Source organism: Aspergillus pseudotamarii, assembly GCF_009193445.1.
Source record: "Aspergillus pseudotamarii strain CBS 117625 unplaced genomic scaffold BDV38scaffold_4, whole genome shotgun sequence".
NCBI lineage: Eukaryota > Fungi > Ascomycota > Eurotiomycetes > Eurotiales > Aspergillaceae > Aspergillus > Aspergillus pseudotamarii.
This window is the reverse complement of record NW_022475018.1, coordinates 565,137-587,458: the sequence shown is the minus strand read 5'-3', so window position 1 is coordinate 587,458 and position 22,322 is coordinate 565,137. Positions and strand designations below refer to the sequence as shown.

Here is a 22,322-nt window from a genome sequence, read left to right as displayed (position 1 = left end):
AAGATGTTTGATATGAGGTAAACCTTCATGGTGTCCTGGTAGATTATATCCCATGGTTGGTATTATTGTTGTTCAAGTATTTCAATTTAGGATTTAAAACGTGAAGATGCTTGTAAACGTTCAATGCTGAACGATGCTATTAGGTATGCTCCCTGTAACCAATATACCCGTTCCGAGGTACCCTTACCCACCCATTTGAAACTGATTTCGCCAATCTAGTAAAGCAAGAAGCAGCCGCCAATAATACATAGTAAGAAAGTAAAGAGCATTTTGAACGCCAGCCACCGGGTCGTAAAAGCAATTGTAGTCAATCTCGTATCACAGAGACAAGCTTAGGCCGAGGCGGAAGCCCATTCCACCACTTCCATGGCACACATAACAAGAATTAAAGTAGAAGGAAGAATCCTGTAAAGGTCAGTACATAACCATTTTGTTAGCCTCAAAGGTGACGTACCAAACAACGTAGCTCTGGAACAACAATTTGGACATAGCGCCCACGTATACGTTGTTGATTTGGCAAATCTGAGCCAACTGAAGCGCGGATGGAGCGCCAGTGAGAAGAAAACAGACGATAACGAAGATCGGATCATCCAGTATGCTGACAGGGACATATTTTGCCAGGAGGGCTAGCATTGGAGCCATGATCAAGGTCGGAAGAAGCATACGCGCCACCAAAGAAGCAATGATCAGCTTCTTCTCCTCCTTAGGGTGTTCCATATCCTGCTGCGCGTCTTCAGGTAGAGTATTGCGTTCCAGATTGGCACCAAGGACCACAAGAATCAATGGCACAGCAACCTGACCATTTTGTTGGATTGCCCGAGTCACGGAATTCTGCACGAATGTGCCCTCGTCGAAGAATACACGCTGGAGCGAGGGCACGGACGCCACGATGATAGACACAAGCATTGCCCAAAGTGGAGGGTTCATGAATTGCCAGAGGCCGCAGAAGAATCTCCGGACCCCGTTCACAATGCCCGATAGTACTTTCTGGAGGAACTTCGGCAGGCGTTGGAACAAGGCTCCTGACTGTCTTTCCCAAGTATTGGTTACGCGACCACCAAAGCGACCTACAGAGGTTCTAAAGCGGAAGCCTAGCCCGGCCTTTCCGGGGTCGCCACCCGACGCTTCAACGCTCGGGAAGCATAAAATATCACCCTCGGTGCTTTGTCGGGGGAGGAATGGCCCCTGTGGAGGAGGTCCAAGTAGGGCCGGATTGTCGGTGTCCTGCGTAGACAGCTTTGTGTACGAGTAGGCGCGTACCAATACTGGCGTCTGCTCACCGGAGCGGAATACCTCGGACTCGTCATTTGAGTCATTCGGGGAACCCTCAGCAGATGCGGTTCTGATCAAAGGCTCATCGGGATCCGCTTGTTCTGGGTTGTCACTGTATCGTTCCTGGCCTTGTTCGACACTCGTTGTACCCTGCTCCCTTTCTCCCTCCTCTAGATACCGCTCTCGGGGGGCAAGAAGAACGTGGTAACCCCAGCTCCAGCGTACGAGCTGGCCCAGCTGCTGAAAGATGAGCAGGTAAAGAATCCCTCGCGCCGCTACTTCATCGTCATTATCATTGGGTACCCTATCCCAATGGAGACCTTTCAAGGTCTGTGAGAGCGACATGACGAGGGAAATCGGAAGTGAATTTGAGTTTCCGAAGACCTATTGATGAAAGATGTTAGCGTGATGATTACATGCAACGCTCGCGTTCAACATGAATTAACGTACCGCCATAGCCGTGACAAAATTGGCCGGCCGTTTCTTGAAGCCACAACATTTCGACACGGTGAGTGCACAGATATAAGAGACCAAAGTTTGGACGACAAAGATCGCCGGAATAATGGCTAGATCAATAAGCTTCTCTGCCGTGAGTTGGGACCCCAGTTTCGTGAAAACTACGGTCCAGAAAGATCAGTTATAGCCAGGTTAACCACAAGGATCATATACATACTCAGACACGGGGTAAATAGGGTGACGTTAAGGTTGGCGACCAACTTCTGGGCGTCCGCATCGAACAGGCCTTGTCTAGCGGCGATGTAACCGGGCAAGCTGACGCAAACGACTTCTAGGACTGCTTCAAAGACCAGAAGAATCAAGTGCGAGAAGGACGGATGGCTTGAGTGGGGAACATATCCGAGAATGGACGGCGAGACGCCTATCTGGTGTTGGGTCAGGAGCTGGCGAGGAACGAGAGATTGCGCATTCTGAAACGACGTGGGAGCAGTAAAAATGGCCATCGAACGGAGGAATAATAAGTGTTGACTTGTGTGTCGAATGTGAGCGGAGGAATTTTCGTGATGAGTCTGGAGTGACGTACTAGATACGGGAGATTCGGTAGTTGAGGAGCTTAAAAATTTAAGGTTGCAGCTCTAAGCAAAGGGGGTAGGCGGAAGCTCAGGGCGAAATATGAGGAGCAGCAAACCAGGGAGAGAAGCGGAGGAATTTGAATATCTAGAAAGAACATTGAAGCTACTAATGTACTACCGAATGTTAAGAGACACCCGTGCCTGGGAGTGGCAGTGTTTTGCAACCTGGGGAACCTTTTAATTTTTTTTTCTTTTTTGCAGCTTTGGTGATTCCACCCGGAACAAGCAAGGTGACAACGATGTCCCATTCACTCTTTTGATTGGGCGATAACAAGACGATCGATCGCTGGGGTAAAAACACGCCAAGACCTCTAGAGTATTTCATGATCTCGTCATTGTTCGCATCCCTCCTTGTTTCTTTGTCCTCCTAGTGTAAAATAAAAATGAGTGCCTTTGCGTCAAAGAAACTGGAGTTGTGCTTACAAGGTCCCTTAAGATACCCTACCTTCTGCCACAAAAGGATGTACTTCTGTAGACTGTGACACAAAAGGTACTCAAAAAGAAAAAGGAAAAACATGGAACTCCGTCTTGGCACCAAGAACTTCCAAGAGGCCACAGCCACCGTCGTTCTGACTCCAGATCATATTCTGCATTCCAAAACGCTAAACGAGGTCTACCGCCAAGAGAGATTGTTTCATTGCCAGCTCTCCTTGCGTCAGCCACTCTTGAAGATTCCTTATCTCAATTTCACCATTGTTGCTCATTGACTGATAACCAGAGTGGTGTCGCGCCATTGCAGAAGAAAAGAATAAAAATAAATAAATACAGAATGTCGCATCACCTTGAACATTACATACAATGGAGTCGTTTTATTTTGTCCCTTTTGAACCCATATTTGCAACTCCACAGCTACAGTACATGAGGTTTTTGTAGAGTGGAATCTAGGGCCCATTCTCGGCAATTATCGAAGCCGAATTCACTAGGGGAAACGATTAATCCAACGATGAACATTCAAGTTCCATGAGTTCAAGATGAAATGAGGTGATGTATTCTTCCTCCACCTCCACCAGTCAGCAACTGGTTTGTTGCCTTATCGCACGCCTTGTCCCATGGTTCCCCAATTGGCCTTCTGGGGATTTCCAACGCCGCAGCTAGTAAGATAAGCAGCTGAAGTGCACTTTGAAGATGTGATGAAGCCATGATCACAGCTTCTGAAACATTTGTTCTCCGCCAATCATCCCCAGATTACGACAAATGACGCCGCTCCGCCTCGATGACGCCACAGTGGACACATCGAAGCCCGGGGATCGGCGTCAACAAATATCGTACTTTTGCTGACCAAGAGAAATGTTTATTTGGCGGGCCGCAGTAGCTTACTGGGTACTTGACTGACTTAAAAGATCGTGGCATTAACCCGGAGTCGTGAGCAATATCAGTCAATGGACTAGGGTTAAGCCTCCATTTGACCAGAATAGCACAACTTGCCGACAGTAGCGGTTCCGACCACGGACGGATATCATTCCCTTTCGCCTCCGGAGGACTACCCATGGATCTTGAACAGGCGACAACCTTCGAGTACCGTATATTACCATCTATACCGTAGTTCGCAGCGCTTGTGGTCTGATCACTTTCGCCGTCGAAAGAAGCATTGGGAATAGTTCAAGCTCATGGACAGCCCCATTAGCCCGGGGAGATTACCAAAGTATCTCGAAAAACTATCATACTCCCAGGAATTGGCCAAATAGACTTTCGGCCCATTTTGGGGCTTTCCCGTTGGATGGTCGTTTAGTGACACAGATATGGATTTAACAGTCGGGAGCACGGTGGTTAACAATCCGACATCAGAATTTCTAGGCTACTTGATGAGTCACTTTCGGGCACTGCTGTACTAAATTATTCGCCGATTGCCTGCCTTAATGCGCAGCTCATTCTTTACTTCAATTAAGGAGAAGCCTCGGAGATCCATTAAATGTAGGCAATATTGTTTGCCTATGTTCAATGCCGGAACCACGGTGAGTATAATTAGACTGTCATTCTCTATGGATAGTACGCTATTATATGAAACTTGTTGTGACTGTCAATCATTGATACTGCATTTTTGACAATTCCCATTTACGCCACGTGATATGGTCGTAGATCAGGAAAGGAGTATGACAACCAACTTGGATCATTCGACGACACGTGGAAGGGGCAGCCTTGGCCAGGAATTGAAGGCGATATAGAAATGAATGATATCATTGCAAAAGTATAACTATCTGCTTGCAGGGGTATCGGGAGTTAGCAGATATACTGAAGATGAGAAAGAATATACTGTGAGTAGCATAATGTAGGATGCCTCTCCTACTCTGTACATCGGTACGGAACTCAGGTATATTCATACATACATATAATACATATCGAGTGGATTGAATCCAGAAAACGTTGAAACCCACAACCTTAAATCAGGAAGTGTATCAGATCCTATTGGGTTGATGGTGGCCCGTCCAATCATATTTAGGCGTTCGGCACGTACCTGAGTGACCGCACGTGCCAGAACAGTGTGTAGACACTGTAGAATGTATATTAAAATACTACTAGTAAAGGTATCGGTAGACGATGTGATGTAGATCATCAATATATGGATGACCTCACTCTCGGCAGAGAACGTTGGCAACAGTGTGGGGGTTTTAGAAGGAAGAGTCTTACTTTTGGGATCTGTTGGGCAAATCTCATCGGTTACACAAGGGATATTATCTGTTGAAATATTTTGGTTTCTTTTGTTCGAAGCGCTGCCTGACTTCGCCACATGTATGTTCGCTTAGGCTACTGCGATATTCTTCTTCTCCCTCTTCTGTTTTTGTATTTACTACGGAAGTGTTGAATCTCGTTCCGTATCAGCTGACGGCCCGTCCTTCTATCGTTTCCGCCTTGTATCAAGATTGCGTAAAATGAAGTTCTGACCTGCCCGAAATGTGCAGCACATCCACTCGGCGAACTATCGGGCGTGCGAAGTGGCAAAATTTAATTTATTCTCTCATGGTCAGGCCGACATAAAGTTGCTCGCCACAAGTTCAACCCGTGGAAGTTTTGCGTTCTTAGTGCGTGCGTCCGTTTAAAAATTACTACAATGGCATGTCCGCCGATCATTGGCAAAAATAAAAGACCCTTGTAAGGATAGCTGTGAGGTAGTACTTGAACTGGAAAAGGAAAAAGAAAAAGAGAAGAAAAGGAATAAAAGGGTTCCCTGCGCCTACGGCGAACTACATACTAGTATTATATTGCCTGACATTGTCCATTGGCTGGACTACGTCCCTTAGCAGCGAACGAAAACAGGGAAGAGAGCGGGAAACTACGCTTACGGAGTATACCGTCGTAGGTAAGATACTATTTTCTTTCTTGCTTCTTTTCTCATTTTCGTTTTTTTTTTTTTTTTTTTTTTTTTTTTAATTTTCCACTCCCTTGATGTTCCGCTGCCAAAACCAGATATTCGCCTCTCACTTCCCCATCTGTCTGCCATTCGAACTTCTCCGTACTCTTGCTCCCCACCCTTCAGTCTAGTCTCTATTTCCCACTCGTTCCCATTCTTAATTTATGCCCTCTCTATCTCCTCTATAATATTTTTGTTGTTGACAAGCTCGAGCTAAGCAGTGTTGGAAGACCCATTTTTTTCTCTTTCTTTTCTTTTCTTTTCTTCTTGTTCTTTTTTTTCCCCCGAACGGTTAGGTGTTGTGCTTCAGTATACTCTATCTCGTTATCTATCCTTCCTCCTCCGGGAATGGCTTGAATCGTGCCCCGCGTTGAGAACAAACCTTCATCTCCAGCCGTCCTGCGAAACGTTTCTGCCTTTCCACTATTAAATCACCCTTTTCTCCTCGAGATCGGGCCATCCACGACAAAGACGCACTGGATCCCACTACCTCACGAATTCCGACCGTTACGATATTTTTGTCACGTCCTTTCATGACTGACATCGCGTGGGTTTGCGACACCGCTTGAAGCCATTGGAGACGGCATTTTGAACATTGTGCCCTGAGTTCAGTCACAAAATTTCTCGTACGCTAATCTAGCACAATGGCATCTGAAATCGACCCTGTAGCGGGGATTTCACCTTCGAGGGACTTGGACAACACGTCCGATGCTACCGACGACGACCTCTCCCCCTCCGTGACCACTCCCCCAGCGTCAGTGCCCTCTTTGCGCCCGACTGATAAAATCCCCGGCATTACCGCATCGTCGACACACTTGGGCCAGATCAGTGCGGCTCGAAGAGGTGTGGGGACACCTCCGCGTCCACAGGCCTCCATGAGCGGTGCGTCGCAAGGGGGCTTAAACCAGGATATTTTGGCGAAAATGAAGGCATTCTCTCTTTCTCGGCAAGGCGCGCCCCCAACTTTGTCCCATGCGGCTTCAACCGGAACTGTACCCAAGACCCCTCGCCCGGGTGTGTCCCCAGCCGGTTTGTCGAGCCCAGGGGGCCAATCCCCTCCAGTTGTTAATGGTCCTTTGGCGGGATCTCTCGCCGGTCGACTGCCCCCGGTAGCTCGCCCGAACACCAAAAACTGGGTGTCGTCTCCATCAATTCCCGGCTCATCACCGAGTCCCAGTTCCGCCAAACCGGGTGGCCTCGCTGCGAAACGGATGAAACCTGGGCTCAAGCTATCCGATGCCACCGGCACCAATGGCACTGCTGGAAATCAGTCTCCTGCCAACGGAACTGAAGGAACCGGCGAGACTGCGTTTAGTAAATATTCTGAGTTCATTGATACTAAATCGGGGACACTGAACTTCAAAAATAAGGCAATTCTGCATGGCGGCGGAATTGAGTTCTCATCTGGGCATAAGTTCAGCATTTCCCTGGACGAAGTTGATCGTCTTGAGGAATTGGGTAAGGGCAACTATGGAACAGTATACAAGGTTCGACATAGTCGGCCGCATATGCGAAAGCCCGGTATGGGTTTAAGAGGCATTGTCAGTCGCCCGACAGGGCCCGAAGCGTCTGCATCCGACGGGCTCAAGGATAATCTTACTGGGGTCATCATGGCCATGAAAGAGATCCGCTTGGAGCTAGATGAGAACAAGTTCGCTCAAATTATCATGGAGTTGGAAATTCTTCATCGCTGCGTCTCGCCCTTCATCATTGATTTCTACGGTGCCTTCTTCCAGGAGGGAGCAGTCTACATCTGCGTTGAGTATATGGATGGCGGGTCGATTGACAAAATCTACAAGGATGGCGTCCCGGAGAATATCCTCCGGAAAATGGCCTTATCTACTGTCATGGGACTGAAAACACTCAAAGATGATCACAACATCATTCATCGTGACGTTAAACCCACAAATATTCTGGTCAACTCGCGAGGACAGATCAAGATCTGTGATTTTGGAGTCAGTGGAAATCTGGTTGCCAGTATTGCCAAGACAAACATTGGTTGTCAAAGCTACATGGCTCCAGAGCGAATCGCTGGCGGTGGTGTTCAGCAATCCGGAGCGAGCGGTGGCGGGACCTACAGTGTTCAAAGTGACATCTGGAGTTTAGGATTGACCATTATTGAATGTGCCATTGGCCGATATCCATATCCTCCTGAGACTTTCAACAATATCTTCAGTCAACTGCACGTGAGTATATCCTTTACTACTTTGTCCCTGTCCTTTTAAAGGCACTTCGATAGCTAATTCTTATCGACTAGGCTATTGTTCACGGGGAGCCACCAACACTTCCGGAGTCTGGGTATTCTGACGAAGCGCATTCCTTTGTCCGTGCTTGTCTAGACAAAAACCCCAAAAATCGTCCGTCGTACAGTATGTTGCTCCGACATCCCTGGATTGCGCCCCTTATGCGCCCCCCGGAGGAGTCGGACGGTGATGATATGACGTCTGCCCCTTCGGCCGGAGTTACCCATTCCTCTGTCACTGAAGATAAGGAGGTCGCCGACTGGGTTAAAGAGATGCTGGAGCGTCGCAACAATGGCCTTCTGCACGATTCCAATAAGCCGGCACTACATGCTGTCGCCCTGGATGCTGTTCCAGGCAGCCCTCTTCTTGATGATCCTTCCTCAATTTCCTTACAACCTTGATGAAACACAGAGCTTAGGCTTAGAACTTAGGCTTAGATATTTTTTCCCTTGGCATATACCTGCATATATCCCGTGCTGCCTTGGGTTCCTGGTTAACGGGCGGATGGGAAGTGCACAGATAAGCTGAAGACTTACTGGCGCAGGCGCCTCCTGCCGAAAGCTCTCCGGTATAAGGGCCATGCGCGACGACATGGGTCCTATATTAGCTTCGGCTTTGTCTTTTCGGGAGCTTGCAGCATGTATGAGCCAACCTACTCTTTCTAGTGATGTCGTCATAGTATCTTGGAATTTCTCATGTATTATGAATTAAGACGTGATTTAACGCCATGGCTTTTATTATAACGACTATCTAGGAGCAAATCTTCCACCAGTGTTAGTTATCTGACTCTGATGTTATGTAATTAGCATTGTATAACAATAAAACCAGCCTCAGTTGTTTTCGGTCCCTTTCTTTGAATTAATAAGTGATAATTCGTGATATTAGTTATTTAGTTAACTAGTTAGTTACGAAGTCTGGCTGCTTAGCAATCAGCTGAATCACGTGTAGCATCGTCCGGCCTCGAGCAATGATAATGAAACCCCGACCTCGGCGTTTGGGAGTAATTTATTCGGCGTTTGGAGAGAAGTTTTTGATCCTTGACCTTCTTCAAGAGTAAAAATTTGACTGAACAAGAGAGCTTCTTGGGGCGCAATTGGATGCAAAATTGAAATTCTAGTCATATATTACGAATTGGTAGGTGCCGCTGTGACTCGACGTCATGCACAATCGAATCCGTCACTGACCGAAGGATGGAAGCTTTTCGCGGCTGGATTCCCCGCCAGACATAATTCCTGCAGTTCCTCCACCCCTCCTCCGCTTACTCTTCCAAACATAAAGCCTCCATGCTGCCCCGCTCTTGTTCCCGTTCCTTTCCAGTTCAGGCTTTCAAGAACCGGCTTCTTCGACCTGTGTCGTCCCCTTCGATCGCATTCCAGGTAATTGGAAGAAAAGCTATCTCTACAGCTACAAACCGGTGTGCTATTAGCAGAACTCCAACAAGAGCCGCTCTGGATTCTTCGTCGACCTCCACACCTTCAACTGCCGTCGGCACTCGTCTCGCTTTACTCAACCGACACTTTACGTCGACGTCCGCGACGCCCGACTCGAACAAGATGCCTCCCGTTGAGCCCCAGCAGTATGACTATATCGTTCTCGGAGGTGGTAGTGGTGGTAGCGGCAGTGGACGCAGAGCAGCCGGTTGGTATGGTGCAAAGACATTGATTGTGGAAAGTGGACGCTCGGGTGGAACTTGTGTCAATGTCGGGTAGGTTTATTGCCCCTGTCGCTGTGTCGGTGGTTTAAATGGGGATGTCTGACCGCGGTCTGCAGGTGTGTCCCGAAGAAGATGACCTGGAACTTTGCAACTGTCAACGAGACACTTCATGTTGCCGAGCACTACGGATACACCATTCCCAAGGATGTCAAAATCAACTACCGTCATTTCAAGGAGCTCCGGGACGCCACAGTCAAGCGGTTGAATGGCGCTTATGAACGGAACTGGGGACGTGAGGGTATCGATCTCGTACACGGCAGAGCCCGCTTTGTTGAGCCTAAGGTCATTGAGATTGCCAACAACGATGGCACCAAGGCACGCTACACTGCGCCTCACATCCTGATCGCCACCGGTGGACGTCCCAAGCTCCCGAATATCAAGGGAGCTGAGCACGGAATCACCAGCGATGGATTTTTCGAGATCGAAGAACTGCCCCCTAAGATCGCCGTTGTCGGCGCCGGATACATTGCTGTCGAGCTGGCGGGTGTCCTTGGAGCCGTTGGCGTTGACACCCACATGTTCATCCGTGGCGAGACCTTCCTTCGCAAGTTCGACCCCATGATCCAGAAGACCATGACTGAGCGGTACGAGGCTGCGGGCATCACCATCCACAAGGGCCACCCGGGCCTTAAGGAAGTGCAGCTTGTGCGGGACGGAAAGGGCAAGGACAAGCTTCTCAAGCTGATCTCGAATGATGGGTCGGAGATGGAGGTCAATGAGCTGCTGTGGGCTATCGGCCGTGCGCCCGAAGTTGAGGACCTGCATCTCGACATCCCAGGGGTTAAGTTGAACGACGCTGGGTTTGTTAACGTCGATGAGTACCAGAACTCAAGTGTCGACGGTATTTATGCTCTGGGCGACGTGACTGGACACGCCGAGCTGACTCCCGGTATGTCTACCACCCACCCTTTGACTTAACTGCGTTGGAATAATCACTGATGAAAACAGTTGCCATTGCCGCTGGCCGCCAACTTGGCAACCGTCTGTTCGGACCCCCGGAGCTGAAGGACTCCAAGCTTTCTTATGACAATATCCCAACCGTTGTGTTTTCCCACCCTGAAGTCGGTACCGTCGGTCTCACTGAGCCTGAGGCTCGTGAACGCTACGGTGACGACCAGATCAAGGTCTACTACACCAAGTTCACCGCGATGTACTACGACGTTGTGCCGCCGGAGGAGAAGAAGAAGAACCCCACTGAGTTCAAGCTTATCTGCGCTGGACCGGAAGAGAAGGTGGTCGGTCTGCACATTCTCGGACTCGGCGTTGGAGAGATGCTACAGGGATTCGGTGTGGCCGTCAAGATGGGCGCCACCAAGCGTGATTTCGACAGCTGCGTTGCGATCCACCCTACTAGTGCCGAGGAGTTGGTGACTTTGCGGTAAAGTGTATTGTATGTGAGTAGATAGACGGGTAGAGTTGTATAGGATAGATTATGATCTAGATTTAAAGGAAAACGTTTCAAAAGTTAAGTACTTCTGGTTTTTCCAGGGTGAGAACTACCACATGGTTTTGGGTGTCACAATAAATAATACATTTCATCAAGTATCATTCAGTAAAAGAACACTCCCAGGTCAGGAGATAATTGGGTTCCTTTTCTCCCTCCCTAGGATAGTAGTTTACAATTCACTTGGCCAAAGCACGGAATAGACTTTGTTCTCTGTAAAGAGACCCCTGGGCTGAAGACTATATACATTTAACACGCCTATTTTCGATCTTTAATGAAGAAACTTAACTTCTATGAATCTGGATCCTCAGTCCATGTCCATGATATGACACTGAGCCTCTACCATGTGTGGGCTACCAACAAAATTCTGTGAATATACCGCTGCAGCAAATGCGACACTCATTCAACCCCAAGACGGAACTGATAGATATGTCGCAGTGTCGAATATGCCAATACACGCCCGAATGTTCCTTGCTAATATTTCGGCAGTCCATATCGCGCTAGAGGGCAACAACACTCGTGTTACAGCTAGCAACTGCTTATTGTATTGGTGCATCAAGACATATAACACTACCGGGCACAAAAAGCTCACCAAAAGAAGAGCTGATTGATACCTGGTATAACCTGAGTACATCAGATATGCAGGAGCAGGCCTCTGGCCTTCCCTAAAGAGCAATGTTATGGATTCCGAGTCGCATGGATGGATGCATTACGATTGCGCTTTTGGCTGGCCTACAAACTACATAATAACGTCACTCTCGCATGTGATGGTAGATATCTTGATCACGAACTCTACGATTCGGAGTTTAGGAGGTCGATGATAGACTATGGCATACAGTGGCTGGTACTCTAAAACTGAGGTATCAGGAGCATGGCATTGACGGGCTTAGCAAACTTCAGCGGGCATACTAAGGGGGTTCTCTATCCTCGAAGTGGTCTATATTTTCAAGGTCTAATGTCATTGTGTGCCAGTGTGGTGCATGTCCTATTTTTAACATCAGTTGAGCTTAATATTCATCTTTTCAAGAGCGTCGATGTTCAAATGCACTTTTGGTCGTCTTTTGTTCCACAATAATAAGAAAAAAGAAAGAAGCACTGGGCCTCGATTGATTCACTCTGAGAACGATATGCTATCAATATGGGCACTTCGTAGTATCAATATTCATTCATATATTACTTAAAGGTACACTTCTACTCAACGAAAACAGTTTACCAGCAACAGGAAAACCCTTCTAAACTATACCCGAGGCTTTTAGAAACAACCATAAATAAATGCCGAGAAGCATCTCTGTAATGCCTAAAAAAAAAGAAAAAGAAAAAGAAAATAAAAGGGAAAAGACAGGGAAAGAAAAAATAAAATAAAAATAAGCCAGATATGTGGACAACTCAGACAATACTACGGAGTAGTCAAACCAAACAATCGGAGGCTGGGTATAAATACACTTTAGATCTAACCAACTTCTGATCGTATGACATAACTTCCCATGGAACAATATGTAACAGAAAGCTCACCATTGTCTTTGTCCGAACCTATATTTAAACATAGTCAACTACAGAATGAATTAAAGTAAATCCCTCAAAGACCCCACAGGACACAATAGAGCAGAATAGAGGGGATGTTCAGGAGGGACTTGGTGCCAAGATGGCCGTGTATATGGTTCACTATAAAAGTTTACGGGGACCAATTTTTGTGTAACTGGTTGGCGGTGTAAGGATATGTAAGTTTCTTTTTTCTTTTCTTTTCTTTTCTTTTCTTTTTCTTTTTCTTTTTTTTTTTTTTTTGAGGTGAATCTTGCTATAAAAGAAACCGAGACAACATATGGCGTATTCTGATGAACAGTTTGGAGGCTGCGGTTCGGGGCGCAGTTTGCTTTGTGTGTTTTTGTCTCACGATAACCTTATATATAATATTCTTGCTCTAGTAAATGGATGTTATGATACACTACGCTTAAGCTATTCGAGAGTAAATACGAGACATGTGCGATCAAGATAAGTAGGCTTGGATTGCTAAATGTGAATATATAGAGGAAGATGTAACGATCGGCTATGGTAGTATAAGTTTGGGTATAACGATAAGTTTTTTTGAGGAAAAGAAAGGAAAAAACAAAGGAGAAAGAAAAGTGACTTGTATCCACTCTATGCATATATATGTAAACATACATATTTCAATTTGCTCTGCGCGTATCCCCGACAAGTAATGCGACCAGGCAAGGTTGGCCTTAAGGCTGCCTTCGGCACAATCAAAACCAGGGGGATATAGGCGCAATATCCGATAATGTTCCAGACATGTCGGATCAAGTGCGTTGAGCATGGAGGTCAATCAATGTGTTGAAAGCTAACAATGTTGCAGGCTCCTTTCACTTGCGTCGCTGGAGCAACGAGGTCGATGTATTGTAGTTAAGACTCGATTGTTGTTATCCTCACACTTGGCTGTTCCTGCGGGTATAACAGGATGTTGTACGTTGTATGTCCTCAGATCGACAAAAAGTCCATGATACGTGGTGTACCGGAGTGACGCAGTTGGGCATTGAGCATCGTGCTCTGGAGCGTTGTCTCGGTGATGGCCGTGTCGAACCGCTCGAGGTGGGGCGGTGAGTGGTGGGCACATGTGGCTTGAGGGCTCGATCCCGGGCACCATGCTGGTCTATACTTTGTAGTTGCTTTGGGAAGCGGGACGATAGGTTTCATGGATGTGATGGTTGTTCTTTGTTCACTTCCGTATCCCGAATCAATTCACGTAGACCATGACAGCGAAGGAGATCAGGCAGAAACAGAGCGGAATGTAGACTTTCCGGTCCATATCTGGATCTGACGAGGCTGACGAGGCACCAGCAATGTAACGAGAAGTACTGGAGCGTGAGATCGATTTGGCGGATTTGTGAACCATATTCTGAAGTAGTTGTGGTGGTATGGAGATATGAAGAAAGAAGGAGAAAAAGGAGGCCAGTTCAAACGGCGGGAAAAGGAGGGGAAATTAACTGATGAATACTGAAAGTGTGGTACTCAACGTGGCGGCTGATGATCGCCCAACACGCCGGAGATCCTCAACAATCAATCAATCATCGATCTTGATTTCGTCACGGGTTGCGGGGAACCCTCACTTAGTCAGCCGAGGTTGGTTTTTGGTGGTTTGACCAAATCAGGCAGCAGAGCTTGCGGGAGGATCACGTGGACTCATACATAGTACGAGGAAGCTAAAGGTGGGAGGGTTCGACTCCCAGGGTCGGCGCCCCAGCTTTTCCATGACTCTTCGCTTGGGATCCGCCAAGGTATGTCCGTAGTAGTTGATTCGCAAGTCATACCATTTTTAATTTCCCTGCCTTGTTGCATTGCATGGCGTTTAAATTAATCTATATTGTTTCTTCAGGAATGTGAGGGGGAGGACCGATACTACATCACAAGACTAATAATCTCTTATCAATTCATGTAACTGTACACAAAACCGACCTTGTACACAGTAGTTAGCGTGAAGTATGGGGAAAGAAAAGTCATTTTGGAGTAACCCTAACTCGTCTTAACTATCTCATGATCTCATTTTTGTTTGTTTTGGTTTGTCATCTCATTTCTATTACGATTTCTATTTATTTATTTTCGATTTTTATTTTTTATTTATTACTATATATATATATATATATATATTTTAAAAAAACTCTTTCTGCCTGTCCTGCCTCAGACTAATCTGTGGTTCGGTCTTCACCATTGCATTTGCGGTGTGTGTGCGGTATCAGCGGGTCGCCCCCATTAGGAACAGTTACCAGTTGCGTTCAAGGCTGTGGAGTGTGGGCTTGAGATAGCTTCAAGCCATCAAAAGTTAGGACAGATTCAAGATTAGTATGATACCATTGTGCGGTGAGACATGTCTTTCTTGTTTTTGTTAGTTTCTTTCTTCGGCGGGTGAAATGCTGCCCAAGGAACAGTAGAACCCCCGTTTTGCTGGATTTGAGGAAATTCTCTCAGGCCGCGCCCGGTCGAGAGTCGGATATGGAAGGTGATCTGGAGCATCGGAACCAAAACTTGATTCCCTGATACAGGCTGCAGGAGAGGAAAGCAGGTACCCGTAGCCATGGCTCGGTCGGTCTCGTCCTTTCGACCTCTCTCATCGACCAACAATGGCGTATTCTGGGCTGCGACACTTCCAGTGACCCTTTAATGCTAATCAGTGCTGATCAACTTGCGTCGTCAGCCATTGAGCAGTTTCCCTTGACCTGCTGCCTGATGGATACAGTGGCAACAGGTTTTGCCTTGGCGCCACCGATACCTTTACCTTGGCTCAGGTTTTGAAGGGTTCTCCGAAAACGTCGCAGTTACCGAGGATCGATGATCTATATGCGGTAATAAGGTTGACTCTTCCGTGTATTTTCGTTTGTTTTCTTTTTTTATATTGGCAGTGAAACAAGCTGTCAAAGCAAAGAAAGGAACGTAACGTACTCTGTAGGCGAGACGACACGAGGTGGTTGGCGAATGTAACACTGCGCCGGCTAAAAGTGGGAGTGAGACACGGGACTTATTTTGACATACGTGCAGCTTTTAGCACACTTACTTAGTACTTACTACTTAGTCCTGTCGAACAAGAGAAGGTATCAGCACCACCCCCCTCCCCATGTACAGAGTAAGGAGGGAAAGTCAGACACTGAAAGGCATAAGCTTTTTTTTGCCTTTCCCTCTTCAAGCGCTCCGCTTGCAGTTTGTTGTGGTGCTGACCCCAGTTGACCATGCGCAATGAGAGGCAGGTTAGTGGAGAAACAAAGTGGTCCACTGTCCACGTCGCCCGGTGCATACGATTATACGCCTATCATTGAGAACCCTTTCCCCATTGCACGGCCCCCGCTGGATCAAAGTGGTTCTCTTATCCGGTCGCATTCGTTCAATCACATTGCCTGACCACACTCGGATCCATTATCGTGACTTGTGACTTTCTGGTCACTAGCTTTGGTCGGGCCCTTCGGACGAAGCGCCAAAGAAACTTCCCACACTCGATCCAGAGGAGACACCGTCGCTGCCGCCTCCAATGACGCTTCATCCTGTGGTTCCCTCGGCCGAACTATTGCTCAGGGCGGATGGCGCTATTCCACTCTTTGTTCTCCTGAGGGGGGATTTTGGAACCTTAGTAAACCCTTGCTTGGTGGTAGCTTCTCAGCTATAACTATAGTCCTCCCCTCCTCGTTCCTTAGCAACGAGGTCGTCATCTTGCCGTCTTTATTACCTGCAAGACGGGTCATTCTTTAGCATAGATCGTCGCGCCTGTGGGCCTGTTTTTCGTCAGAACCACTGTCATTGTCCCGACTTATTTAGACCCTTGCCCCGTCTCGACTACTCTCTTTGAGAAATTTGATTGCGCCTCGCATTCGTTTCTGGCAGAGCTGCGTTCGCTGGTCGCATTGACCTGTTCAGGCATCATGTATTTCAACTACGCTGCGGCTACACTGGCTGCATTGCTTCCGCTATGCTCAGCCCAGACCTACTCGAAGTGCAACCCTCTTCAGAGTATGTTTTTAGCCCCATCTGCCTTTCGTAGCAAACTGTTCCATAGTTCTCTGAGCTGACATGCAAAACCAGAATCTGGTTGCAAGCCCAACCCAGGTATGGGTTCCAACTTCAACTCCGACTTCACTACCGGGGGTCTCGGCGGCTGGATAACTACCGCCGGAAAGGTCCCCACTGGTGGCCAGGGCGCTGAGTTCACTCTGGCTAAGAAGGGCGATGCGCCCACCATTGACACCAGCGATTACTTCCTATTTGGTAAGGTCGAGGTTGTCATGAAGGCTGCGCCGGGAGTCGGTATTGTTAGCAGTATTGTCCTAGAGTCTGACGCCCTCGATGAGATCGACTGGGTATGTTGCTTCCTCCCCAACATGGTGTTGGGGTTATGTGTCCACCAAAAGGAATTCTCAACTGACCTTGATGCAATTCACAGGAAGCCGTCGGTGGCGACACCTATCATATTCAGACCAACTACTTCGGCAAGGGCGACACTTCGACCTATGACCGTTCAACTTTAGTGGATATGGCTCCTCCGCAGGCTGATTACCATACGTACACCATCGACTGGAACAAGGACCAGACCACCTGGTCCGTTGACGGCAATGTTGTGCGTACTCTCAACTACAACGACGCCAAGGGTGGTTCTCGCTACCCCCAGACCCCTATGCGCCTGAGACTGGGCATTTGGGCCGGTGGTGACCCCGACAATGGTCAGGGTACCATCGATTGGGCTGGTGGCATCACTGACTACAGCAAAGCCCCCTTCAACATGTATGTCAAGTCGGTTAACATTGTGAACTATACCCCCTCCGACTCCTACACCTACTCCGACACCAGTGGCTCTTGGCAGAGTGTCAAGACTTCAGGATCGGGCTCGTCCCCGGTGCCTCGCAGCACCTCCACCACCACGAACACCTCATCCACCTCTGAACCCGCGTCCTCGTCTGAACCCGCGACCGAGTCTAGCACCACTAGTAAAACCTCTTCTACTGGTTTCATTACCAGCACTACCAGCAGCACTACCGGCAGCACCACTGACTCCACCGAGTCCACCACTGGTACTACTACCGGCTCTTCCTCCTCGGAAGCCGGCTCCGGATCCACCACTGCCGAGTCTAGCTCGAGCACCGGTTCCTCCGGCGCTGGTGCGTCCACGACTGAGTCTTCTGCTCCGGGGTCTTCTTCCGATGCTGGATCTTCCACTGGCGGCGGATCTGCCTCTGGCTCGGCTTCTAGCTCGGCCGCTGGTGCCACTTCCACCGTTCCTCTCTCCAACTCCGCCACAACACCTTATGGTGGATCTTTCGTGGGCCTCATGACGGTCATGGGCTTGATGACTGCCATGTTGCAGCTGTGATTGGATCTGTTTTTGTTGTTTTTTGGTTTTCGTTTTACTGACCTAATGACCCCATGGCGGATTTTGTAATGGATGAGATTTTATGACGCTTTTGGGAGACCACGCTCCTTTTTATGACCTGCTGATTCATGTATCGTTAATTGTAGCCTTAGGTACATACACAACACACATGCTAGGAAGAAGAATCTTTTGATACTGGCTTATATTTAAGCTCGGGGGGATTCAGGCAATATCATTTCAAATTTATAAACGAGCTGTGTTATGCAAGTAACTGTATCCGCCACTTTTACGCTTACCATCTGTTTTTTGAAGGTAAACTATCACATTAACATAGGGTCGTATAGCGTTATTTCCAACCATCAAATCACTAACACCAAATATCAAGTCATATAACCAAATGAACAACAAGCAACGAAATGATGGCTCGTATCCAGAATCGTTTTCGAACTCCTAAGCTCCCACCTTATCGGGTATCGTTTCTTCATTCAGACACATCACATGAACATAACAGCTAGGCACGTCAATATGCCCTCTTCTTTTGTAAGGTTTGCAACTCTGAGGACAATCGTCGCACGGTATCAACAACGGGACGATGCTGCTCCGCAGCGTCTTGGAAGAGCTCGGATATCGACAAGTCCGGACGGATTAGGTCCTCTCCGTCTATTGCTGAACGGAAAAGTGAGGGTAATTTGTCAACGAATGCCCGAAGTCCACGGCCAGGAGACTCCACGACGGAGTCCGTCGTACCTGAAGATGCCGATGACAGTTTCATTTCGCGAACCAAGATGTTGCCAATAGATTCCAGGTGGTCATCTAGGGTGGCGAGATCGTTGGACAAAGAGTCCGCCTTGCTCTGCATGCGGGCAGTCAGCTGATCAAGATACTGTTCGCGCCACGACATTTGCGTTGATAGCCGGGCGCCCTGAGTGGCAGCTTGCGAGTCGCCTGCCGTTGCCCCGCCGGTCGCGATTAAATTGTCGACCGCAGAACGGATATCAACTTTGAGGGAATCGAATTTCTTGGTGGCGGCTCTGGTGGCTTCCCAGCAGCCGCTAAATTCGAGGTCGAGCTCGTGTTTCATGCCCGGGTACACCTTCTTTAGCTCCGTCTCGATGTCGCGGAGCTTCGATTCGCTTTGTTTCAGTGTGCCTGATAGCGGGGTCATTGCATGCAGAGTCGTGTTAAATAGGGATTCTAGCCGCGTCTGTGAGGATACGACGCTGTCGTAGCGGGATGCACCGCGACGGTTGGGTTGAGGCTGGGGATACGGTGGAATACAACTGGCCGGATATAGAGTGGAAATAGCTTCTATCGCGCAAAGGGTCTGATACTGCTGGACTACTTCGGGAATGATGAGCAAATGCGAAATGGCCACGACAAGTAGTACGTTTATTATGGTTCGAATCAAAGTTTGCACCGTTTTAGACCTTGACGCCGACTTTGGACGAGCGAGCTTCTCATCTACCTGACTAGAATTTGACCTTTGATCAGAAGAGTCACCGTCCCTGGACACATCCAGGTCACGTTTCTCTGTTCGCGGTGTGTTTCCACGCGCTGTTTTATGTCTGCGTCTAATAGAATGGGTGGTTTTTGATTTGGATCGCACAGCTGGCGCAACCCAGGAACCCTCTGCGATCGGCGTCTCATATATTGAAGGCATTATGAGCTCGGGTCCAGACATGGAGGAGGTCGACGTAGTCATCGAGTCGAATCCATTGTTACACTCATGTTGGCTGGCCTCTTGATTTAACTGACGGCTTTGACTTGGGCTTTCAAGAGGCTGGTTCTCATTCGGTCGCTCTTCCTTGTCGGGGGAAGATGATGCGACTACCCAAGACTCACCCAGGATCGAGCTATCCTGAGGACGAGGGGCGCCCGTAGACATAGGTGAAATAGGTGAAGGATGATTCTCAGTTGCTATATAGCTGACGTACTCACACTACTGAATCGTACCCCTGGGGAGTATAAAAGCTCTCAGGGTAAGTAAACAAAGGGACAGTAATTTTAGGATGAGCAGGAAGGACTGGAAAGACCCTTGCTTTTCGACGATAAGGTTTGTGTATATTGATTGTTGACGAACGATAAGAAGAGAAGTGGGGATGAATCACGAGTTCCTTTATTAAAGATCGGGCCGATCGGCAATCGCGTCGTGTTTCACGGGCAAGCTTCGAAAAATTCCTTGTACGATGATGATATCAACCGCCCAGCAACCATGCGCCGATTAAATCCTCTATTACGGCAGACCCTGCTCCTGCGGAAATCATGTCCCAGGACACGTTATACCCTCCGACAGCCGCGCTTGCAATGGCTGTCTACAACATCCACTCGACCCTGTTCATGCTCCGACCCGCAGCCTGAACAGTCGCCTTCTCAGTCGTCATCAACATCCGCCGACTATCGCGCACTGGGAACTGCACAAGACCTGTTCACCACCTCTATCTACAGTCCCGGATCACCCCTTTTCCTCCCCAATGGCACTCATGTCATCAACAAACTTGTTTCCTTCCTCCGCACGCAATACCTCCAATACGGTTTCCGCGAAGTCCTAACCCCGACCATCTACAAACGCTCTCTATGGGAGGTATCGGGACACTGGCAAAATTATAAAGATGACATGTACGAAGTACGAGGCCGAGGAGCCATGGGAGATACTGAAGGAGAGGCCGGAGAGGACGAATCATACGGACTGAAACCGATGAATTGCCCCGGTCATTGTTTGTTATTCAAATCGCAAAACCACTCGTATCGAGAACTACCCATCCGCTACGCCGATTTCAGCCCGCTACATCGGAATGAGGTTTCGGGTTCTTTAAGTGGACTCACTCGGGTTCGACGCTTCCACCAGGACGACGGACATATTTTCTGCCGACCGCAACAAATTAAGAGCGAGATCGCTTCTGCGCTTGGATTCGTAGATATGGTTATGACTACTTTCGGGCTGGGACCGTATCGACTGGTACTTTCTACGCGACCGGAGAAGGACTTCATTGGTAGTCTGGAATTGTGGGACAGCGCGGAATCACAGCTTCGCGAAGCTCTTGATAACAGCGGAAGAGAATGGGCAATCAATGAGGGTGACGGTGCATTTTATGGCCCGAAGATCGATATTCAGCTCCAGGATCAAGCCGGAAAATATCACCAGCTCTCGACTATTCAGCTAGACATGAATCTACCACAGCGTTTCGGGTTGGAATATCAGGTGGCTGAGGGTGAGGAGGACTACAATCCAGCAACCCCTGGAAGGGCAACGCCCGTGCTGGTTCATCGAGCGAACTTTGGCTCTATAGAGCGGTTCCTTGCGCTACTCATTGAGCAATACGCCGGTCGCTGGCCATTCTGGCTGTCTCCGCGGCAGGGAATCGTCCTGACGGTCAACCAGGATAAGAATGTTCTACAACAGGCGCATGAGGCTGCGGCTAAGATATCGGGATTCCGTGCGCTTGGGCCTGGTCAGAATGGCAACAATGCTCCACAGCCTCTCTCCTTTGTCGACTCGACATTCTTGATTGACGTGGACGATAGCCCTCAGACGCTAGGAAAGAAGATCCAAAGGGCCAAACAGATGAAGTACAATTTTATCTTCATCGTTGGACCCAAGGATGTTGCTGAGTCGCGCGTCACAGCGGATATTACTGGTCAACTGCAGAGCAAACCGGACGGAAATGCGCAGAAACTGCAGGACATGCTGATTAGCCGGCTTGGAGAGAAGGCGGTTCAAAACCCCCGGGCAGTGCCATTAAAGGTTGACGAGGTGCACGATCTCCTGGTGCAGTTGGAGAAGAGATTTGTATAATAAGTATGAAGCGTATAGAAAGACCTTGCATCATGTACAATATGATTTCGTATTAAATTTGGGAAGCCAGAGAAGACGGCCCGGGTTAAGAGATTCCAATGATGATGATTGACATTAACACCGGAAGCGGTTAGATTCCTCAGCTTTAAGGCCCGGAAACTCCACCGTGATCACCTTGTTCATGGTGTCATCTGACCTTAAGCTTATTATTCTTAGGAAGAATGGAAGTCTCTCAAAAAGTCGCCACAAACCAGACCCTCATTTGTGCCTCTGATTCGTCAACCATCGTCAAACCTGCCCTGGAGACACCGTCATTACCTTCTTTTTCTGGCATCATCGCCATGGACCTTTTTTTTTAGGTGAAAAGGAATCCAGAGAAGCTTTTTTTTCCTAACCACGCCAGCCCCACGACTAGACTCTTTCTCGCCCGAAAATCCTCCTGGTTGGAGAAAATTGCCCCCTTTGGTCGTGTCTCTCATTCGCCTTCCCAACACCCCCACTCTTTGCTCCCCTCCCCCTCTCTTCTCCTCTCGCGTGAGCCTTCAATTTCACCTCATGGCGGCTGTTGTGTATCCTAATCGGTC

The 22,322-nt window shown here is 48.3% G+C and overlaps 9 protein-coding genes across 9 annotated transcripts; 5 read left to right on the top strand and 4 right to left on the bottom strand.

Moving 5' to 3' along the window:
* Nucleotides 1-44: 44 nt before the first annotated feature.
* BDV38DRAFT_126839 (Auxin Efflux Carrier superfamily) lies at nt 45-2,357 on the bottom strand. The gene is made up of 4 exons (XM_032051228.1): nt 1,946-2,357; nt 1,723-1,889; nt 455-1,656; nt 45-405 (listed from the first exon to the last, which is right to left on the bottom strand). Exons 1-4 carry the CDS (start codon nt 2,229-2,231, stop codon nt 333-335), a joined length of 1,728 nt encoding a protein of 575 aa, XP_031918647.1. The 5' UTR covers nt 2,232-2,357; the 3' UTR covers nt 45-332.
* A 1,757-nt stretch (nt 2,358-4,114) lies between these two features.
* Nucleotides 4,115-5,003, bottom strand: BDV38DRAFT_235182 (uncharacterized protein). Its single transcript, XM_032053314.1, has 2 exons — nt 4,813-5,003; nt 4,115-4,735 (listed from the first exon to the last, which is right to left on the bottom strand). The coding sequence occupies exons 1-2, from the start codon at nt 4,909-4,911 to the stop codon at nt 4,535-4,537; spliced, it is 300 nt and encodes a 99-aa protein (XP_031918646.1). The 5' UTR covers nt 4,912-5,003; the 3' UTR covers nt 4,115-4,534.
* A 712-nt stretch (nt 5,004-5,715) lies between these two features.
* On the top strand, nt 5,716-8,778 carry pbs2 (mitogen-activated protein kinase kinase PBS2). Its single transcript, XM_032053313.1, has 2 exons — nt 5,716-7,892; nt 7,964-8,778. The coding sequence occupies exons 1-2, from the start codon at nt 6,351-6,353 to the stop codon at nt 8,348-8,350; spliced, it is 1,929 nt and encodes a 642-aa protein (XP_031918645.1). The 5' UTR covers nt 5,716-6,350; the 3' UTR covers nt 8,351-8,778.
* Nucleotides 8,779-8,980: 202 nt separating this feature from the next.
* Nucleotides 8,981-11,163, top strand: glr1 (glutathione-disulfide reductase GLR1). The gene is made up of 4 exons (XM_032053312.1): nt 8,981-9,083; nt 9,147-9,654; nt 9,720-10,552; nt 10,612-11,163. The coding sequence occupies exons 2-4, from the start codon at nt 9,233-9,235 to the stop codon at nt 11,043-11,045; spliced, it is 1,689 nt and encodes a 562-aa protein (XP_031918644.1). The 5' UTR covers nt 8,981-9,083; nt 9,147-9,232; the 3' UTR covers nt 11,046-11,163.
* A 618-nt stretch (nt 11,164-11,781) lies between these two features.
* On the top strand, nt 11,782-12,458 carry BDV38DRAFT_235171 (uncharacterized protein). The gene has a single exon (XM_032053311.1). The coding sequence runs from the start codon at nt 11,979-11,981 to the stop codon at nt 12,180-12,182; it is 204 nt and encodes a 67-aa protein (XP_031918643.1). The 5' UTR covers nt 11,782-11,978; the 3' UTR covers nt 12,183-12,458.
* A 433-nt stretch (nt 12,459-12,891) lies between these two features.
* On the bottom strand, nt 12,892-14,120 carry BDV38DRAFT_235170 (uncharacterized protein). Its single transcript, XM_032053310.1, has one exon. It carries the CDS (start codon nt 13,743-13,745, stop codon nt 13,443-13,445), a length of 303 nt encoding a protein of 100 aa, XP_031918642.1. The 5' UTR covers nt 13,746-14,120; the 3' UTR covers nt 12,892-13,442.
* A 2,074-nt stretch (nt 14,121-16,194) lies between these two features.
* On the top strand, nt 16,195-18,205 carry BDV38DRAFT_126618 (glycoside hydrolase family 16 protein). Its single transcript, XM_032051222.1, has 3 exons — nt 16,195-16,591; nt 16,664-16,938; nt 17,022-18,205. The coding sequence occupies exons 1-3, from the start codon at nt 16,504-16,506 to the stop codon at nt 17,943-17,945; spliced, it is 1,287 nt and encodes a 428-aa protein (XP_031918641.1). The 5' UTR covers nt 16,195-16,503; the 3' UTR covers nt 17,946-18,205.
* Nucleotides 18,206-20,093, bottom strand: BDV38DRAFT_126619 (uncharacterized protein). Its single transcript, XM_032051223.1, has one exon. The coding sequence runs from the start codon at nt 19,828-19,830 to the stop codon at nt 18,466-18,468; it is 1,365 nt and encodes a 454-aa protein (XP_031918640.1). The 5' UTR covers nt 19,831-20,093; the 3' UTR covers nt 18,206-18,465.
* Nucleotide 20,094: 1 nt separating this feature from the next.
* Nucleotides 20,095-21,837, top strand: BDV38DRAFT_126620 (threonine--tRNA ligase MST1). The gene has a single exon (XM_032051224.1). The coding sequence runs from the start codon at nt 20,158-20,160 to the stop codon at nt 21,736-21,738; it is 1,581 nt and encodes a 526-aa protein (XP_031918639.1). The 5' UTR covers nt 20,095-20,157; the 3' UTR covers nt 21,739-21,837.
* Nucleotides 21,838-22,322: the final 485 nt, after the last annotated feature.

Bases quoted from the DNA above. Each gene is read 5' to 3' on its own strand.
- BDV38DRAFT_126839 (XM_032051228.1), bottom strand. From the start codon at position 2,231: ATGGCCATTTTTACTGCTCCCACGTCGTTTCAGAATGCGCAATCTCTC. The intron at 1,890-1,945 runs GTATGTATATGA...TCTGGACCGTAG, and splicing joins CCTATTTACCCCGTGTCTGA to TTTTCACGAAACTGGGGTCC. The intron at 1,657-1,722 runs GTACGTTAATTC...TTTCATCAATAG, and splicing joins ATTTTGTCACGGCTATGGCG to GTCTTCGGAAACTCAAATTC.
- BDV38DRAFT_235182 (XM_032053314.1), bottom strand. From the start codon at position 4,911: ATGATCTACATCACATCGTCTACCGATACCTTTACTAGTAGTATTTTA. The intron at 4,736-4,812 runs GTACGTGCCGAA...TCCTGATTTAAG, and splicing joins TGGCACGTGCGGTCACTCAG to GTTGTGGGTTTCAACGTTTT.
- pbs2 (XM_032053313.1), top strand. From the start codon at position 6,351: ATGGCATCTGAAATCGACCCTGTAGCGGGGATTTCACCTTCGAGGGAC. The intron at 7,893-7,963 runs GTGAGTATATCC...CTTATCGACTAG, and splicing joins ATATCTTCAGTCAACTGCAC to GCTATTGTTCACGGGGAGCC.
- glr1 (XM_032053312.1), top strand. From the start codon at position 9,233: ATGCTGCCCCGCTCTTGTTCCCGTTCCTTTCCAGTTCAGGCTTTCAAG. The intron at 9,655-9,719 runs GTAGGTTTATTG...CGCGGTCTGCAG, and splicing joins GGAACTTGTGTCAATGTCGG to GTGTGTCCCGAAGAAGATGA. The intron at 10,553-10,611 runs GTATGTCTACCA...TGATGAAAACAG, and splicing joins ACACGCCGAGCTGACTCCCG to TTGCCATTGCCGCTGGCCGC.
- BDV38DRAFT_235171 (XM_032053311.1), top strand. From the start codon at position 11,979: ATGGCATTGACGGGCTTAGCAAACTTCAGCGGGCATACTAAGGGGGTT.
- BDV38DRAFT_235170 (XM_032053310.1), bottom strand. From the start codon at position 13,745: ATGGTGCCCGGGATCGAGCCCTCAAGCCACATGTGCCCACCACTCACC.
- BDV38DRAFT_126618 (XM_032051222.1), top strand. From the start codon at position 16,504: ATGTATTTCAACTACGCTGCGGCTACACTGGCTGCATTGCTTCCGCTA. The intron at 16,592-16,663 runs GTATGTTTTTAG...ATGCAAAACCAG, and splicing joins GAAGTGCAACCCTCTTCAGA to AATCTGGTTGCAAGCCCAAC. The intron at 16,939-17,021 runs GTATGTTGCTTC...TGCAATTCACAG, and splicing joins CCCTCGATGAGATCGACTGG to GAAGCCGTCGGTGGCGACAC.
- BDV38DRAFT_126619 (XM_032051223.1), bottom strand. From the start codon at position 19,830: ATGTCTACGGGCGCCCCTCGTCCTCAGGATAGCTCGATCCTGGGTGAG.
- BDV38DRAFT_126620 (XM_032051224.1), top strand. From the start codon at position 20,158: ATGCGCCGATTAAATCCTCTATTACGGCAGACCCTGCTCCTGCGGAAA.